Consider the following 13,406-nt stretch of genomic DNA (forward strand, 5'->3'; position numbering starts at 1 on the left):
GCTAAGGTGAAACATAAAATAGATGGGGGAGTTACGACTACAACAACATGGGTGACAACGTTAGCATAAGTTCCCTGGGGTTATGTCACTAGAATCGTGTAATGGAAAAACTGGCATAGTCTCTTGAGAAAAACGTCTGGGAATACCCCCGCGGAGAACATGCTATGTGCTATATGTTATACGTTATCCTATCACACATTATATGCCAGGATAAATAAATTTTATTTGTTGTATTAGATGTTAGGCCTAAAGACCGAGTGGTTAGTTGGTCGAGGCCTTGAGAAAAACAGCAAGGGGTATGAGAGTCCGAGGACGTATATATATGTATATATATGTAAGGACACCTGCCAACAACAGAATTAAGCGCTGAATTTTTCGTCTTTTGACAGGGTCACACCTTTTTATTTTTTAGGATACAAATGTTAATAAAATACAAATTGTTAGACTGTATTTTTGGAATAGAACTCTGTTCCTTGTATTAAATTAAATATCAACAAAAATTCAATAGAGTATTTTTTAGAAAATGATTTTTTGGACGGATGTGATGTAAGTTAATGAAAATTTAAAATTTGATACTAATTATTTATTCTTTTTTTTTTTTTTTTTTTTTTTTTTTTTTGGAAAAAAGGGAGGGATAAAGTGGAGCGGAAAAATAAAATATTTTAATGTGTTTGCTAAATTGATGAGTTTTACTGCTGTGAAATAACATTTAATCATAATTAGGTGATTACTACTTCCAGTAAAGCATTAGTCATTGCTCGAAAATGACTACAAAAAAATGATAACAATTATAGTTGCAGTAGTGGGTATTGGTAATGAGTACTTAGATGTGTAATTATATTTTTATCATTGTATGCAATTTCTATGACTCAAATGTAATTGTCGGCAGATAAGTAATCAATTGTGAGACATTTTTAGGTTGTTATTTACGTTGGGGTGATTGTTACAGATTAACGAATATTGATTGGTGATTGTGAATATTGTGAGAAGAAGAAACTAAAATATTTTGTTTTAAGAAATGTTGATATTTAATGTATTGAGTAAAAGTAAAAAATTTTTGAAATCTTTTGATGAAAGATAAATTAATTGGAAAATCTTAATTGGGATTTTACAGAATAAATAATTTTATATTTTTGTTGGAAATTTTTAGTTCAACAAAAAATTTGGAAATTTCTTTTAAAAAAAAAATAAGAAATGAAAAATCTTAATTTAAATTAAGAATTATTTATTATTATTTCATAAAAAATATTATTATTTTTAATTAAAAGTATTATAATGTATCAAATGTTTTGTTTAAATAAAAAATATTTATTTTTCAATCAAAGAATTATTGCTTCATTAAACATTTTTGATTATGTCAATTACAGTAAATTTTTTTGAATTAAACAAATATAATTATCATTATTGAAATTAAATTTACATTCATTGGAATGGACATATTAAAAGTGATATTCAATTTAATTTACAATAATTATAAAAATACTTAATAAAAAAAAACTCCATAAAATTTTTCATTTTTTCTTCCAAAATAAAAAAATTGTATTATTTAAATACTTGATATTTTTCGCAATAAACAGTGAATCTAAATTACTTTTTAACTAAAAATATACATATAAAATAAACAACACATTTAAAAGCATATTTTAGAATAAATACTTATTTGATTTGATATTTGCTCTCGCGGCCATATTCGTTTTTATTAAAAATCAAACCGCGATAAAATGACACGCTGATTAATATTAAAATTTTGAATTAATTGATATTTAAATTGTACCGATAAAAATTTATTATCTCACTTAATTAAACTGATTAAAAAACTTGGCTCACCAAATTCAGGTGAAATTAAATTAAATATTAACAAAAAAAACGTTTCACAATAGCAACCGTTAAAAATTATGCCATTGTATTTAAAAAGGTAGCTGTGACTGTGAGTCACTTTTTATTTCCCCATCATATGTCGTGTTAAACATTATATGTATACATATCTAAAAATAATTTACAGAAACACAATGAAAGCCACAATTAACATTAACAGCCCGGAATCGATACAATAGTAAAGTGAGGAACTACCTAAGTTAAAAATGTTAAAAGCTAAAGGGGTGTAATAATGATTCCAGCTATTTAACAGTATTAAATTAAAACTTCCACTCAGCCGGTCTCAACACTTTTAATTTAACTCAGTCTCTACTCGTTTAAATGTTTTATTTTATTTTTTTTTTTTTTTTTTTTTTTTCGGTGAATAACTTAATAATAACATTGTAGTAACACATGTCTTAAGAATACCAGTTTTTAATATTTTGCTTCCGATAGTAAAGTAATATAAAATTTTTAATCTATAAAAAACTTCAAGTGACCTCGGAAACATTAGCAAAATTATTTAATCTAATAATTTGATTTTATTGGCGGAGAATTGTACATAGTTATCGATTGTAGATTAAAAATCTTGAATCAAGATTACAAAAACCAAGAATTTCGTTGAAAGTGATAGAATTGGAGACTAAACATAAAATAAATTGACTTGAAACAAATAAATAATTTTGAAAAACTTCATTTTCTTGATTTGAGAAGAAAAATTCTTAAACTAAGAAATTTTTCTTGCTTTAAGTAAATTTTACGTCTTGATTTAAGACAATTAAACTTTTCAAAATTTTTTTTTTTGGTTCAAAAATTACTCTCTTCATTCAAATGAATTATTTTCTGTGTATAAGTAGTAAAAATAAATACACAAACAATGATTAATAAAAATAGTAAATGAGCATAGATATTAAAATATTCTCAAATTACATTTTATGTTTTGAGAGAGGTTGAAATTAAAAAAAAAGTTTACTGGCATCTGATTGGTCAATTAAAAGATATAATAATTAAAAAACTACTCAAAATTTTTTTAATTAATAAAGGAACTTTAAGCTCAGAATCATCTCCTCTATTTAAATTTTTTCGTGTAAAAATAATTTTAAATCCCCTCCTATCGTACAAAAATTTTTCTACGGGAAAAAAAAATCTTGAGCCTAGAAAAACGTGGTTTTTCTTAAATAATTATTTTTTACAATAAAAATTCAAATTTTATTTATTGTTAAAAAAATTTGTGAGTATTTTTTATCAAAGAAATTATATTTAATATACTTGTTTGAATTGATTCACCCACCCGACGACCAGAACATCAAACTTCACACTTGTCTATTACCAACCGTTAAAATACTGTCCTATAAAATACAATAGAATTAGGAACCCTAACTTCAAGTCAAAAGTTCACCGCCTACTAATTCGTCACCACTCCAAGCTGTCGGTAATTTATATCACAATAATCATTATCCCAAAATATCGTCATCAAACTTGGAAACTGTGAAGCAATTAGTAATAACACGCATTAAAGATCAGCTCGATCCTTTTTAGCACAAGGTCAACTGTGAGGTTAATATAATTGCAAGGGAGACATTCGACTAATGACAGAAGTGTTGACTAAACTTAACTCGCTTAGATATCACAATCAAGTTAGAGGATCAAAATCAAATTTTGAGTAATTCCAGGAGCAGATATAGATCGAAACATCTCGTAGACAGTAAAAGTATTCTCACTTTTGTGTCAATACCTTTGTCCGGCTAATGACGGCCAGGTGTCGCTGTAATTATAATCGTAGATACAATAGGTGTAGTATTCATTGTGATAATAATAATAATTATAATAATGCAGAACTTATAGCAGACGGACTGGATGATTTTGCTTTATTGTCTTTTATTGTTTTGTAGGTGCCTATATGCTCCATGACTACTGTGTGCCCTATGTGGATATATACGTCCACATATATGTGTATTGCTTGATGAAGGGTTCGCGTGACCAACTTGTACACTCTACTGCATCCTGTCTCGTCTGAGCTGCTCGTCCGCACCTACTCACTTTTCTATCTCTTTTTTATCTTTTCATTTCATTTTTTTCGGTGTGGAATGTTCAAAAGTACAGTGTTTTAATCATTCGAGGTATTTTAAATTTGGTGCAAACTTATTATTATCTTACACCAAAAATAATTTTTTTACTGTTTCAAAAAAATATTTTTTTTTTCTGTGGTTTGAATTCAGATACTTTATTTTTATCCATAAAAAGTGACTTTATTTCTTCTGATTAAATTTTTCTGTCGTCATTTTTAGATAAACAGAATATTTAAACTAAAAATAATGAAATTTAAAATATGGAAGTAAAAAAAATTGATTTTTCCTTGAATCAAGTAAAAAATTTCTTGAACAAAATAATTTTTCATCTTAATTTAAAACAGTAAAATTGTTGAAAATGATTTTTTTAATCTGCTAGAAAATAAAATTATTTTAATTTTTTTCAGTAGCTATAAAAAATTTTTTTTTTATTTTTAATTGTTACACTTTAACTGATCTAATGATTAGAAATACTTTATTAATTACCATAATTCTGTCATTAAGTCCCAAGTATGTTCAACACTGCATGCTAATGAATTTCCATAAATATAAATAGCTTTTAAATAATATCTAAAATAAAAATATCTCTATACCCTAAGCGAGGCCTATTCGGTTCCTTTGACTCGAAATCTAAAATACATTTTCATGAAACTGAGTCCCATTAATCATCCGGGGCTGATAAGTGACAGATTTTACAAACAACTCAATCAAATCGTTGATTAAAGAGCTTTGATAACAAAAAAGAGGCAATTAATCGATAAACATGTCTAGTAGTCAAATTAATTACTCGTTACCGAATAATTAATGTCTTTTTTATGTCTCTGATTAAAAAAAAGAATTAAAAAGAATTTCTCCGTGTTAAACGTCCATAAGAGAAAGAATTGGAAGGATTAGATATCATTAAAAATGATTAAAAATCAAGTTATTTCTAATTCTTTTGATTCCTTTTGTTTTATCAGGGGTATTTTAAGTCGATAAGGATAAGCCATAGAAATGATCAGGCTACTTAGTTACAGAAAAACTAACTTATATTAATTATTTATTACTTATCATTCATTTATCCATTATAATTATCAATCGGTAGCTAACTTGTATACGTAGAAAATATTTCAAAATAATTAACAGGTCGTACAATCATAAAGCTCGCTCCACAAAATGGTGTCCAATTTTATAGGTTATGCTAATTTATTAAAAGTAAAGTACGTATAGGGTCGTACGTCGCAGCTGCATGCCTTTCTGCTGCTCGGAATATGCGTGACCACGCCGGAATTATAAGATATTCGTGTTTAACGTGTGTTTTACATGATCACATACACATACGCATACAAAAATTCCATCCATCCGCCGGCGAATACAAACGCCGAGGTACGGAAATATTTTTGCATACATTGCAACTGATAATTCAATCAAAAATCGTTTTAATTGATATAAAAATCATGTTTAATTTTGCATTAGTAGAATTGAAAGTGCAAAAATCGAGAAGGAATACATCAAAGCTAAAGTGTCAATAAAATTACCGCAAAAGTCCTTTACCTGCATGGACATTAAAAATAAAACAAACATCCGACAAATCTTTAAATGCCTATCGGCAAGACATAAATTTAGCCTAACTGTTATATGTCCATTTTAAAAAACACGTACACATGTAAGTCGTTAAAGAATGTTTTTACATCTTGATCTTGATTAAATTAATATAATATCTTGATTAAATTAATATAACTCGCGTGTTTTCTTTTAATAACATTATTATTTCAGAGGGGATACTAAAAATATTATACATCAGATTTTAAAGAATTGATTAGTTCTTCTTAATTACACTGAGTCATTAAGGTGATAAATTATGTTACGACTTATCTGCAAAAAGTTGGTATGAAGTAATGTGGACTCGATAAAGTCATATTTGTATACCATTTATGGGAATAAAATTAGTAAACATTAATTTTTTTGGATTTTATTGAGCATAAATTAGTTCCAAATTGTTTTTTTTATCTAAAAAATTTCACTTATTGTTTTTTACAATTCCTGTGAAATTTTCTTGTCGCACCAAAAAAAAAAAAAAATGATCAATTGTCTTTCGATTTTTTTATGAATAAATTTCAAGAAAAAAAAATATCTGACTGTTCAAAAAAATCAAACCATTTAATAATTCGATTCTTTCGTTAAAAAAAAAAAAAAAAAAAAAAAAAAAAATTGAACCACTTTCTAAACAATGATAAAAAAAGTGAAAACTAAATAAAAATTAGACATAATTATCTCACCTCCCAGTTTTTGTAATGATCATCTCAGTGCCAAGTTCGTTGAACTTATCCCAGAGTTCTTTGGTCTCAAGATGACACTCGACATTTTTTAATTCTTCAGAATTGCAACTAGTCCGCCGGTGGTGGGGATTTTTATTGTTCTTTCGATTTCTATTATTGCTGCTATTGTTATTGTTATCATTACTATCAACATTATTATTTTTATTACTATTATTATTATTATTGTTATTAATATTCTTGGTATATTTTCGTTCACTCAAATCATCACCGCCCAGAGGGCTGTCATCAATACTGCTGCATTCCTCGACATCAACATCTATTTCCTCATCGTCTTCACAATTAATTGATTTTTCAGTACCGACACTCTCCGCCTCCCCGACACCTTCGTCGACCTCGTCCTCGTCCTCGTCGTCTAGAAGCGCATCTCCAGTTACCAGTGTCGCCGTCGCGACGATATTAACCGGCGAGGATCTTAACACTCCTGCAATAAAATAAAATATTCATATTTACTACTGACACTGACGCAGTGTAGTATTAATACAACTACTTGCAGTACTAAAACTAAAATAAACATTAAGCATATACCTGTGCAATTTATTTATTTATTTATTTATTCATTTATAGAAAAAATTAATTAATTGCAGGCTGAAAAAATAAAGTAATTAAATGTAAACTGTCAGTAGTCTCGTATATTTAGCTACGTAATACAGTAATAATTAATGAAAATATATCTAATTATATAGTTATACCCTGGAGTGTTAAGTGTACGCGTGTAAAGTGAGAACACGTTTTCAATTTACATGCTTTACATTTTATTATAATACTCTTAATAAATAATATCTTGCCTTATACTATTTATTTCAATTAACGTCGGCCAACTCGGAATAAACTTTTTTAAATATTTTGTAAAATACTTATTACAGTTAATAATATACTCATTCTAAGTAGAATACACGGTATTAATTAGTGAACGGATGTGTTAACATTTTTTTATATTTATTTTATGTAAGCTAAGATTTTTTTAATCTGTCGTTTTATTTTTTTTTGCTAATTTATTAATTGGGTGTGTCGCCAGCTGATTTGATTTATTTTTTAATTATTCTAATGTAAATCTTGACCTAGAATTTTTCGAAAGGGATGTTTTTAGTCACAAGAATATTTTTTTTGATGCAATGAATGAGAATGTTCCAATATAGTTATTTTTAAAAAATCCTTTTGAACAATATTTTAATTTTTATATTCTAGGATTAAAATTTTCGTATCATCAGTCGGTAAATATTATAATTTTTTTTAATCAAAATAGGAGTTCTAGAATTAATTAATTTATAAGTTGGTTTTTTTTAACAAAAGTAATTTTTTTAAAAAATAAAATTCTTGGATAAAAATTTTTTTCTTCAGTTCAATATCTATGAGAATAGTTGCCATCATCGAATTAAAATAAAAAAAAAATTCAAAGCTTTAATGTTCAAAATCTTTTTTGTTAAAAAAATTTTTTACAATTAAAAAATAATTTTTTAGCAATTTTCTTCACGTAAACTCGATTTAAAAAAATCTAACTTTTACATTTCATACATTTTCTTTAATTAATGTAACTTGAACACGTAAATAGGCCTCATTTTTATTTATTAAGATTAACCGCTCGTAGAGTAACTTTTTACTTTTTTTGTGACCATTATTATTATTATTGTAATAATATTAAATATTCTACTCTAAAACGAGAAAACAGGTTTTAGAGCTATTATTAATTGATAACAACTTCTCCCGTCTTGATAATAACGAATTTTTAGTTAACCTATCGTGTTACCAAACTAACATTTTACACCATAAAATATTATTTACGGGGTATGACGTTAGTGAGCCTCCAAAATATTCGATAATAAAATAAATACATATATTAATGCAGCAATTTAACCCAATCAGGCTCAAATGTTAACATAATTGTATTGATTTGAGCGATTGTCTGTACAAAGTTGCATTGTGCAGATACACAATGTAAGTAGTTATCGCAATGATGGTATCTAAGTGAAACCTTTCACGCAAATGAACTATCATTACAGTCCTTATTTAACGTCGTCAAATGCCATGGTCTTGCGATGATTATTAGATTCAACTGTCATATGTCGTAATTACTGTATCATTCTTTATTGAAATTGAATCAGGCAAAGTTAATATAATAATGTAATGAATAAATTATTTACAGTTGAAATTTTTATTGTGAATTAAAATAGTTAATTATTTTCTGATTAATTATAAATTTATTTATGCTAAAACACGCGGATTATAAAGTGTTAATTACTTATTAAAGATGATGCAGAGGAAACAATTATTATTACATGCTTATTTATGTCAGATGTATTGTAATTAGTGTATATAGTGTACAAGTTGATCTAAGATTACAGAATGCATAATGTTAACGAATGCATTGTAGTTCAGTTTGTTTAATTTTGTAATCATTACTTTTTCTTTATCAATGATCATATGGTTAATTTTTTTTTTCTGTGTCAGAGAATTGGAAGTATGTATATTGAAGTTTATGGAAATTTGGGTTTTATAGTGTATGAAATATATTCATTTTTTTTTATTAAAGTTTGAGTTTGGAATTTTGTTAAGATAATTTTTTTTTGTGAAAAATATTTTTTGATTATAAAAAAAAAATATTTTTGAAATTAGCTCAAATTTCTTATCATGTCTAATTTGTTAAAAAAATTTTTTCTTAAAAATATTCTTTACAAAATTTTATTTCAAAAATAGCATGAAAAAAAAATTTTATCAAATTTAATAAAAAAAAACCCTCCAAAAAATATAATTTTATAAATCTGATAAAAATATCTTTATCAAAATAATAAAATATAATTTTGTCAAAGATATTTTTGCAAAAAATTAGTTTTCGTATCATTAAATTTTTGGTCTTTACCCTTTACATATTACGACAAAAATAAACTCTAGAAAGTAATTTAATTAAATTTTCTCATCTAAAATAAATATCATATCTCATTTAAAAAAAAAAAAAAGTCTCATTAATCAAATTACTATATATTAAAATTTCAGCATTTCTAAAAAGCTACTGAAAGTACCTTATGAAAACAAATAAACAAAAATTATTACACCAATAATCATTAAATAATTTGAATAAAAGTCAAGGCTAAAAACATAATAATATATGTATAATAATTATGTATATGTATTATTATTATTACATATGTATACTATAAGTCTCATTAAAAGTGTTGGAAAGATACTTATGACGATAGTAAGTTAACCATTGCGCATCCACACATATTTTTAGTCATATGTGTTCGTATATGAGCAAAAAATACACAGACTCATGCGCATACATAAGCAGACATGTGGCATAGGTGTGAGTAAAACCATTAAAAAGCATATATATGTCGACATATGTATGGAATATAGTATGTAGAATATAGTATGGGACACATAAGCCCCCACACGTTGACGTGAAATATGCAAACTATTTACCTATCTCGCGCAAAACCCACTACTGAGGATTTACGTCGGGTGATTAATTCGGCCACCAGCGTTTCGAGTTCTCCACGCAGAAATAATCACTGATTTACGATCATTTATTCTGGATAAATAACTTTTTGTTATAAAATACTAACACTTATTTTTACTATTATTGGCCAATTAACCATTAATGTTACATTTTTATTCTCTTTTACCCAAATTATATTTATTAGTTTGATAATTAAAGCTCTGCTTTTTTTTTTGGTTTATTTATTTTTTTTTTTTTTTTTGTTAAAATTTTATCGCGATTAACACTATCGGGTGGCAAATGATCCTCGTTAACCGAAAATTCATGAGCATTAACATAATTTCACGGGTAATTTTACAAAGATAATCTCAATCTTAATGTGCTTAAAAACAAATATTTTACTGAAGATAATTAAAAGTGTGTGTAATTAAGGATAAATTTATTGGTGAGAAGGTAATAAGTGAGTTCTGAAAAGCTAACAACTTCTCGAATTATTTATTGTTGTGTACTTTTTAACTAGTAGATATGGAAATATATGTAATTGTCCAATTATGTATGCATGTACGGATATGTATCTACATTGAATTTAACCAGGAAAATGTGTTTATAAATTACAAATACGAGGAATATCGTAATTGCTTTGACTGCTTATTGTTAACTATTTAAAAATATCAGCACTTTCAGACACATTTAACCGAGCTGGTGATATACTTGATAATTATTATTGTAGATAAATATATTGGTCTTGATGTTTTTTTAATTGCTCTTCAAAATTAAAATTGCTGCATTATTTATTTTTATTTTGTTAAATTTCGGCTAAATTATCCATCCAACGCTTTAATTATCAAAGTCTTCTAAACTGTGTTATGTAATATTTATTTAAGTGGATAATCTTTAGAATTTTAAAAAATTAATTATAATTTTTTTATTGATAAATTATTTAGTCAAAAATATGTTGCGTATATCTTTTTAATTTTTGAAAAATTGGAACATAATTTCATGGTAAAATTATTTTTTTTTTTCTTCCTGGGCCCATAACCTATCAATAACAAATCATGCATATATAACATATATAATGAACCCATAAAAATAAAAAACCCATAAATTTTTAATAACGGACACACACTCGACCCAGTGTATAATTATCGCTCATTAACTCGTGCGCATAAAAACTAAATAAACCAAATAAGCAAAGTATATTTATTGAAGCGCATATATGAGCACATAACTATACTCTCAAATCTACATATATGTATACTAAGATAATCATAGAAAGAGTAATAAGTAATATAATAAACGTAAACACAAAGCGTTTGAAATTTTCTCGGTTGATGGCATGCCCGCATAAATATTACATATAAATATGTATTTACGTGCAATTTACAAGAAACTTGCTTCACACCCGACAGCGAATTATGCAGAAAGATCACTCGCCGTTCAAATCATTCCACATTTTTTATTTTCGAGCCTCTCTTTTCCTCCTTCCTCTTTTCGCTATAACACGGTAAAACTTAGCTCTTAGCTACTCTTATTTTTTTCTACTCTTTACATTTTAAAGGAACACAAGAAGAGGAAAGATATGATGTTTTCATCGACAGAGCCGCGTGTTGTTAAGTATAATGATTATTTTAATCGGAGGTTGCTTACTCCAAGGCTCTTTTCTTATTTTCCTCCAGCCTTCTTTTTCTCTTTTTCTTTCTTCAAGCTTTTTGTTAAATTAACAGCAACAAAAATTGCCTTTTTGCAGATGTATCTCATCGCAGGAAGCATCAAGACCGATAATTGCTGAGCGAGAATACACACTTGCTTATGGAGTATCATGGTAGAGGTGCATGCATACACATATATAGATATATATATATATACAAAACAAGAGTCGAGTGAATAAGCCAGCTGCATCTGTTTCTCTTACGTGCTTGCAATAGTTTCGCGTTTCTGTTGTATGTAGGGAGTATGCAGTACTGTTAAAGTTTAACTGAAGAGTCGATCTGATGTCGATATACCGGTACCAGACGGGCTTTGTGTAAGAAAGTTGCTGAGTAGAGATAATCACAAGATCTGAGCTCCCAGGTACGAGGACCTGGACGACTGGGAAAAATTACTATTTCAACTCAACTTCATTTTTTTATATTCATGCTCATGTATGTTATTATACTTAAAATATGTAGATTAAAAAATTTATTGCTTTTTTTCGTGATCAGGCACTCATTAATTTTTATTTTTTAAATTATGGGTAAATTTTACTTCGCACCTAATTATTGATTTTTTATGACAAACATTTACATTTATTTATACGTATGGTTTAATTTTTATTGGCGAAATTTTTTGTAGAGAGTAAAAGTTCTGAACGGGAACTTTTACTTATAGCTTCATTGACCACGAATTTTTTTTTTATCTTAATAAATTATAATTCATGTGGAAAGTCCTGCAAGTGAAACATTGATGGATTTTTATAGATCTCTTATAATATTTATGAAAAATTGTGATTTAAAAAAAAAATCTTTTACTTGGAAGAACTTTAATTTTAGTTATTTTTGGATTAAAAATTTTGGTCCTTAAATATTTATTTCATAAAGATTACGGAATTTTGACTCTTTTTTCACAAAAAAAAATAAGTGACAATCATAAAGTGATAAAAAATTATTTCAAGCAAAGAACAAAAATTTTGAACCACGATCAAAGGAGATAAAATTTTGAATATTTGATTCGAGGAAAAAAGATAATTTTTATAAAATGAGTTTTTCTCTTTGAAAATATTTTTAAATTTTAGTTTCACATATGATGATGTATGGTCAGACGTTGTAAAAATTTATACTCATAAAAAAATTGGCTTAAAGAGAAAAACTTAAAGAGAAAGTTAAAAAAATTTTTTTTTAAATTACTCCAAACCTTGAATGTAAAAAAATGATTACCCAACTTTACACAAACTTCTATTTATTCAACATGTAATGCAACAATAAGAAGAAAAAAAAAACATGAAGTATATCATATATTGCACCAGTTATAATTATAATTACTTTAATTTAAATCATAAAGAGGTGTAAGGGCTCGTGTGAAAGATGCATCAAAGAATCAAAGTATAAGCACACTACCTCTAATTTAACCTCATGTGTACCAAATGTGTTTCCCATTGCGTGTGTAATGCAATTGCACTTACACATCTCTCCATGAGTAAAGAGTACAATAACAAAACACATCAGAGAGCACACAATGCTATATATACAATAATGTTGCGTGCATTTAGAGCCACGCATTTATACACACGCCAATGCTATTAATATCACACGGACATTTCAGATATCAAGTGCGAACAGCTTTGCTTTGCTTTGATTGCGATTGTAATTATTAATATAAAAAAAAAAAAAAAAATATTTTAAATTAAAAAGAGAAAGCGATTCCAATTAATCGGAAAAATAAATGAATTATTTGATGATAATTCACCGTTAAGTGCTGATATGTTTTTATAATTTTAGTAATTTATTGACTCCGCATCGGTAATTGAAAAGGCAAGTACACTATCCGGCATAAATTTGCTAATAAATTTATCTTAGCTCACTAAATGTCTCCAGGTAATTGAGTAATTTTATAACTAACTATTTTACAATGAAATTAATAATTAAATGCAGAATAAACATAAGCCTAAGTGAGTATTACCGTTCCTCAGTTTGGAGTCTAGAGAGACTTTCACCGACGGTAAGACGACACTCTTCACATAAATAACTTTTTTTATTT

The 13,406-nt window shown here is 26.9% G+C and overlaps 1 protein-coding gene across 1 annotated transcript in view; it reads right to left on the reverse strand.

Annotated features, from left to right (window-relative positions):
- The window catches only part of LOC141535718 (uncharacterized), a 34,028-nt gene that overhangs the window by 19,298 nt on the left and 1,324 nt on the right, over nt 1–13,406 (reverse strand). The window contains exon 3 of the mRNA XM_074255812.1: nt 6,182–6,662. Within this exon, the coding sequence (XP_074111913.1) occupies nt 6,182–6,662 (481 nt within the window). The remainder of the gene's footprint in view (nt 1–6,181; nt 6,663–13,406) is intronic.

This window comes from Cotesia typhae, unplaced genomic scaffold (assembly GCF_013202065.1).
Source record: "Cotesia typhae breed Kobodo isofemale line unplaced genomic scaffold, CoteBio_Ctyphae scaffold_152, whole genome shotgun sequence".
NCBI classification, from domain to species: Eukaryota; Metazoa; Arthropoda; class Insecta; order Hymenoptera; family Braconidae; genus Cotesia; species Cotesia typhae.